General features: G+C 51.0%; 1 protein-coding gene across 1 annotated transcript in view; it reads left to right on the top strand.

Moving 5' to 3' along the window:
* grm7 (glutamate metabotropic receptor 7) overlaps positions 1-7,500 on the top strand; it is a 101,754-nt gene that overhangs the window by 77,038 nt on the left and 17,216 nt on the right. The window contains 3 exon segments of the mRNA XM_062471412.1: positions 5,218-5,257; positions 5,260-5,874; positions 5,877-6,151. Coding sequence (XP_062327396.1) covers positions 5,218-5,257; positions 5,260-5,874; positions 5,877-6,151 — 930 coding nt within the window.

The following is a 7,500-nucleotide window of genomic DNA, read 5'->3' as shown; positions in this document are numbered from 1 at the left end:
AGCCTTGGAAATTCACCTGAAAAGAACTGGATGAATCTGTTGTGAATTGTTGCAGCAGTGTGTTTGGCTTGTGACATAAACCCCAGGATTAGAAAGTAATTGGCTCATTCAGACTTGAGTGCCAGAGAATAAAGAAATTCAATTTCTCACCTGCTGTGTTGATGGAGTTTGGAGTTCTAGTCTTAGATGTTCCTGTAGTTTCAATTGTTGTTTTAACAAAAACCCACAGAATAATCACAAGATGAAACATAGCCCCCAGCAGTGGCAAGTTTCGAGTTTGCCAATCAATGTTTCCCTTAAAAGTTGGACAGAAGTATGAATAATCTTCAATAATTGGCCTTTCCCAGTTGAATTGAGGCACTCATTCAAGACTTATTCCGCTCTATAAAGTGGAATAAGTCAACATGAAGAGGAAATGTGTGCAAGATCAGGTCGTGGCACGAGAAAATCTTAACAAACCAAATTGAAGTATCATCCTCATAGTGTCCCCCCCCCTCTCTCTCTCTCTCTCTCTCTCTCTCTCTCTCTCTCTCTCTCTCTCTCTCTCTCTCTCTCTCTCTCTCTCTCTCTCTCTCTCTCTCTCTGCCCTTTCTCTGTCTCTGTGTCTGCCTCTCTCCCTCCCCCTCTCTCTCTCTCTCTCTCTCTCTCTCTCTCTCTCTCTCTCTCTCTCTCTCTCTCTCTCTCTCTCTCTCTCTCTCTCTCTCTCTCTCTGCCTTTCTCTGTCTCTGTGTCTGCCTCTCTCTCTCTCCCTCCCCCTCTCTATCTCTGTCTCTCTTTCTCTCTCTCGTTCAGTTTGACAGTCATTGGCTTGCTGCTCACGTTCAATTCCCAGAGGTTCTGCATGGGATCTAGAGGGGTGAGAAATCCTTCCTGCAAATTAATCAATGTAATCATCGGCAAGTCAGTGTGGCAAACAGGACAGAGGCCACGGAGGAGGATGAGATGTCACCTCCAGTGCCGACTGCTACAGGGAGCCGTGTTTGAGCTCCCATGGTGATGCCTCTCGCGAGGCCTGGGAAGGCTCCACTGAGCGTCTTCATTGGTGTAGTTAGAGCGAAAGGAAATGTGTCGGAGACTCCCATTGACTCAAAGCCTTCACATTGGCGTGGGATGGGTTCTGCGTGTTCGAACGTTGAAAAGTCAGTCAAAATCAAGTGCGCGGGGGGGAACATTTAAAAAAGGAGTGCTCATTCACAGTGTGCTACACGGTTCTATAAAGACAAGAGCATGAAAGAACGACTCAAGGCTAAAAAAGATGGATCTGGTTCCGTCTCTGTAGCAACGGGGGGGGGGGGCTAATCCCATCACGATTTTTTCAGAATGTTTAATTATGAGCGCAGGGACAGGAGACCCCTAAAGGCAGAGTAATGAACTGCGCCACAGAGGCTGGAGCTAAATTGCTCTGGGAAAGGCTATCGAACCTGAAGCTAATGAGCATGGGGATTAAATGCTCCCAGTACAGCACCACACTTGTACGCACACACTCGGACACGCAAACTCACGCACGCGCATGCACACACCTACACACGGAAACACCCTTTTATTTCTTCTTCTTGCCGTCTCTTCTCTCGTCTGCCTCCCCGCGACTCGCCCACCAGTCAAAGAATCACAGAATCACAACATTGTGACGCTGGTCTGGGAAGTGGGAACACAACCATTAGAATCAAACGGCGTTGACGAGAACCTTCAGCCAAAACAGACTTTACTTCCTGATTGAATGAGCAGCACCCCTCCCAAATAGAAAACCTAAATTAGAGGACAAAGTACGCAAGCATTTTCGTAAATATCAATGCACAGCATGGCCTGCTATTTCTCACCAAAAAAAAACAATGTTTTATCTCTTAAGTTTGTTTAAAGCGTTTACTTTTCGAGACGCTTCTACTGTTGTTTACTTCTTCTGGAGGTAAACGTTTCCCTGTTGAGGCTTACAGGGTCTTCCCGGTGAGCAGGATTTGGTGTTTCGCTCCCCAAACCCACCTGGCCCAATCCGGACGCAGTTCAACAGAGACAGGGGTGATTTATTGGCAGAAAGGCTTGGCAGGAGAGGCTACAGACAGTGGAAGGGCTGGCCGTGCCTGATAAGACCTGAGAGGTGCTCCAGGCACAATGACAACAGAGGAAGAAGGGCCTTTACTCTGGATCATCTGGAATATTCCGTTCCACTTCTCTCTTGGCTGATTTTGTCCTGCTCCTGTCTTTATGAGGACTGTGAGGAGGTAATGAAACGAGGCTACTAAGTCGGTCCTGTTCTTATAAAAGTGTTTGCTTTATTTGGAGTTAGCTTCGCTCGTAAGAATACATCAACCTTGTTTCCTAACCACAGATTGGAGCTTTTCTGATAAATAAAAAAAAGACTGAATTTATTTTTCATTTCACATTAGGTTTGATGTATCTGTGGAAAACTGACATTTGAAGAGAAAAAGTGACTCTACCCTGTAAAAAGCATACCACAGAACCTTGTCCAAGTACATTGATCAAAATGCTTTAAAAGACTTCGACACTTGTTTGATTTATTTATGAGTCTTCACTTATCCGACACCCGTCTGTTTAATTGCACTGGGACCAACCGACACTAATCAAAGTGCACCCCACGTATCTGATTTCATGCGAGTAATTCTTGACCCGGGACTTAGACCACCTATTCCCCCGCTGCTGTGGAGTGAAGCTAAGCTGCTGTCGTAGATTAGCCCTTCTGTCCTCCGCCAGGGCGGCCTGGTCACTCCGGGCTCTTTGAACATCAGAGAGCTGGTCCAGCAAGCAGACACCATTATTCTACATCCATTTCATCGTTTTCAAAAGATGTCAAAGTGTTGGACAGGAGAGACTGTGGCCTCGCGGCTCTGAATCTCAGCGCAGGGCTGAGGAGTCTGCCAGAAGAGAGACGTTTTATTCTCTTGCAGGAGCCGTTTAGTCAAACATAAATATTCATTGACACTGAGACAGGAGTGCTGGGGTTCAGCTTCCCCTCTGTGACATCATTCGGCTTATCCTACCCCTCTGTGACATCATTCAGCTTCTCCTACCCCCTCTGTGACATCATTCGGCTTCTCCTACCCCTCTGTGACATCATTCGGCTTCTCCTACCCCTCTGTGACATCATTCAGCTTCTCCTACCCCTCTGTGACATCATTCGGCTTCTCCTACCCCTCTGTGACATCATTCAGCTTCTCCTACCCCTCTGTGACATCATTCGGCTTCTCCTACCCCTCTGTGACATAATATCAGAAACCTGTGGAATAATGAAATGAGAGAGGTGTCCCTCAGTGAGGCATGATGGATGGAGCTCTGTTTCAATGGCAGCTTCATCTCACCCGGGACCTGGAAGGAATGCCGAACGCCTTGATTTAGTTTATGTACCCGTAGTATAGATAGTCCACATATTTAAATTTTAGGTCCCTATATGTTTATTGTATGCACCTTCCTGCCAAAGCAAATTCCTTGTCTGTGCAAACTTTCATGGCGAATAAATCCCATTCTGATTCTGATGTACGAGCTGTTCTGGTACATGTGCAGTCCTGTTCCTAATGCACCCAGACAGGAATGTGTCTGAGCGAACATGGTTGAATGTAAAGGCAACAGCTCTCTGTGTTCACCTGTAAAAGGTTGATTAACAATACAGCGCTGCATAGATTTGTGTCAGATGGCAGTTTAATGTGATGTTGATGGCTCTGTACTAAATCTTCGCACGTAATGAGCTTTGCGAGTAAGTGGAGATGAGGCAAAGTGGGAGGGAGGGAAAGAAGGATTGAATAATGGAAACAGTGAAAAAATGGAAACCCAGAGAAGGGCGACAGGAGAAGGTTCTGGAGATGGTGAGAGGGCGGAAGAAAGACGAAATCCTTTTTCTTTGATTCTCCTCATCGGTCTCCTCTGCCTCGGCCCAGCTTCGGGAATGCAGCAGATTAGAAGGTTGTTCGGAGTTTCTCCTTTGTTGTGGTTCTGGAATGCCTGTGCGTGTCCAATCACACTGCCTGCTGTGTGCATCACACGGTTCCTCTGTGACTTGTCAGTCCTGACTTTCCAACGTGACAGCAACAACACCCCGCTCCCTCCCTCCTCCCTCCTTCCCGCCTCCCTCACCCCCCATGCCCCTTTCCCCCTCCCTCCTCGGCTCCCACATCCTGAATTACTCTATCCTCACCCACTCCCTCCTACCCTTTCTTTTACTCCCTTGAGAGAGAAAGAGAGAGAGAGAGGTGAATGAGGGGAGAGAGAGAGAGGGGCGAATGAGGGGAGAGAGAGAGGCGAATGAGGGGAGAGAGAGAGAGGTGAATGAGGGGGGAGAGAGAGAGGCGAATGAGGGGAGAGAGAGGCGAATGAGGGGAGAGAGAGAGAGGTGAATGAGGGGGGAGAGAGAGAGGCGAATGAGGGGAGAGAGAGGCGAATGAGGGGAGAGAGAGAGAGAGAGAGAGAGAGAGAGGCGAATGAGGGGAGAGAGAGAGAGGTGAATGAGGGGGGAGAGAGAGAGGCGAATGAGGGGAGAGAGAGGCGAATGAGGGGAGAGAGAGAGAGAGAGAGAGAGAGAGGCGAATGAGGGGAGAGAGAGAGAGGTGAATGAGGGGGGAGAGAGAGAGAGAGGCGAATGAGGGGAGAGGCGAATGAGGGGAGAGAGAGAGAGAGGCGAATGAGGGGAGAGAGAGAGAGAGAGGGCGAATGAGGGGAGAGAGAGGTGAATGAGGGGAGAGAGAGAGAGAGAGAGAGAGAGAGAGAGAGAGAGAGAGAGAGAGAGAGGCGAATGAGGGGAGGGAGAGAGAGAGGTGAATGAGGGGAGAGAGAGAGAAAGAGGAGGCGAATGAGGGGAGAGAGAGAGAGGTGAATGAGGGGGGAGAGAGAGAGAGGCGAATGAGGGGAGAGAGAGGCGAATGAGGGGAGAGAGAGAGAGGCGAATGAGGGGAGAGAGAGAGAGAGGCGAATGAGGGGAGAGAGAGAGAGAGAGAGAGAGGCGAATGAGGGGAGGGAGAGAGAGAGGTGAATGAGGAGAGACAGAGACACAAGGTAAAGACAGGAGACAAGATGTCCTGGCTTGTGTGTGTGTGTGTGTCCAGTCTGAGGTCTGTGCCGGCGTTCAAGGATAGAATACTCCATTACACACCGAATCACCTCCACCTGCAGTCTGTTTATAGTACAATACATCATATGCAGCCGGTCTGCTTGTGTGTTGTGGTGCGGGAAGATAATAAATAACCTGCTGACTCCTGTCTGCTGTTGTGGTTGCAGGTGGAGGACATGCAGTGGCCCGGAGGGGAGCAGGAGATCCCAGCTCGGTGTGCAGCCTCCCTTGCCGCCCGGGGGAGAGGAAGAAGGTGGTGAAGGGGATCCCCTGCTGCTGGCACTGCGAGCCCTGCGACGGCTACCAGTACCAGCACGACGAGACGTCCTGCAAGCTGTGCTCCTACGACATGCGCCCCAACCCCAACCGCACCGCCTGCCAGCCCATCCCCATCGTCAAGCTGGAGTGGCACTCCCCCTGGGCCGTGGTCCCCGTGTTCCTCGCCATGCTGGGCATCGTCGCCACCATCTTCGTCATGGCGACGTTCGTGCGCTACAACGACACGCCCATCGTGCGGGCGTCGGGGCGGGAGCTGAGCTACGTGCTGCTGACGGGCATCTTCCTGTGTTACGTCATCACCTTCGTCATGATCGCCGAGCCCGACGTGGGTGTGTGCTCCTTCCGCCGGATCTTCCTGGGGCTGGGCATGTGCATCAGCTACGCCGCGCTGCTCACCAAGACCAACCGCATCTACCGCATCTTCGAGGAAGGGAAGAGGTCGGTGACGCCGCCGCGCCTCATCAGCCCCACCTCCCAGCTCGCCATCACGTCCAGCCTCATCGCCGTCCAGCTGCTGGGCGTGTTCATCTGGTTCGGGGTGGATCCGCCAACACCCTCATCGACTACGACGAACAGAAGACCATGAACCCCGAGGAGGCCCGCGGGATGCTGAAGTGCGACATCACGGACCTGCAGATCATCTGCTCCCTGGGCTACAGCATCCTGCTGATGGTGACCTGCACCATCTATGCCATCAAGACCCGCGGCGTGCCGGAGAGCTTCAACGAAGCCAAGCCCATCGGCTTCACCATGTACACCACCTGCATCGTGTGGCTGGCCTTCATTCCCATCTTCTTCGGCACGGCCCAGTCCCCTGAGAAGGTGAGTGTCGGGAACGTTGCTGTGGAGCCATGCCGTCCTCCTTCTGGATCATTCCATCTTGGGCCCGAGGCTGGGTGGCTTGGACGTGCCGATTGCAGTACGCACATAGACGCTAATTCCTTCTGTGTCATGACTGTACATGACGCGTCTCGTGCAACAATTGGTCCTCAACTTGGCACAGCAGGGGGGACACCAGCAGGTAACACACACACACACCTCATCACCAGCAGGTAACACACACACACACCTCATCACAAGCAGGTAACACACACACACACCTCATCACCAGCAGGTAACACACACACACACCTCATCACCAGCAGGTAACACACACACACACCTCATCACCAGCGAGCCAGTCTCCAAAGGTTATTGTGCGTGGCTGCCAGTTAGGCCTGTACTTAGTAGCAGAAGCCTGGCGTGTGTGGGTGTGTGTGCATGTGTGTCTCTGTGTGCGGGTGTGTGTGTGTGTGTGTGTGTGTGTGTGTGATTGGGAAGCTCAATGCCCATCCGCCAGACCTGACTAGTGTAAGAAGATCATCTATTATCCCTGCAAGTCTGGAACAAACAGACGGAAACACAAAAGGCATGTGTGAGGTGTGATTGTGGCTCTAATGACAGCTGGAATAGGGGAGTTCTGGACGGCTTCTGAGAGCTAAAGGTCCCTGTGGGCTCACAGATGAGTTCAGACACAACATTCACACTGAGGTCGGGTTTACGAACTGGAACAATCTAATCATTTGTCATTTTCCAACTTTTAATGCTTGAAACTGGCAGTTTTGGCAACAAGTTAATTACAGCTATCGTCCCTCAGTGTTTGAAGTAGATAGGTGTCTGGACATAAAACACAGGAAGTATTTGATAACGGCAGACAAAATGAGTTTCCTGCCGAGAGGGGGGGGGTTAATGGCTCCTCTGTGGTCTCTGGGAGATGTGTTTGATTGGGCAGCTCAGCTTTTCTCATTAGGCGTCCGTCCTCCTGACAGTACGCATTGTTTGTCCTTCTCTCTGCTCGGCCTTCAAACCAATTACATCCCGGAAAATTGAAAAGCACAACGCCGGCCGTGTCCAGGTGTTGTCAGGCCTTTGTACGCGTTTAACAGTTTTAATACCCCGCGCGCTGTTGCATGTGTTTGCGGTAGAAGTGTCGCAGGACACAGAGGAAAACAGACCTGATAATGACTCAGAGAGAGAAATGTTGCCCGGCGTTGAGTGAGTGCGTCTCCAAGCAGACGTCACGCTGTGATTAGGAAGGGCTGAGTCCCCTGTTTGTCTGAAGGGTGTTTGGGGTGAGGTTGCTGCTGGTTGACACACTAGCTGTGTGTTGCTGCTGCCATTACCTGCACCTC

Source organism: Osmerus eperlanus, chromosome 1 (genome assembly GCF_963692335.1).
Source record: "Osmerus eperlanus chromosome 1, fOsmEpe2.1, whole genome shotgun sequence".
Lineage (NCBI taxonomy): Eukaryota > Metazoa > Chordata > Actinopteri > Osmeriformes > Osmeridae > Osmerus > Osmerus eperlanus.
This window is presented reverse-complemented; position numbering and strand designations above follow the sequence as displayed.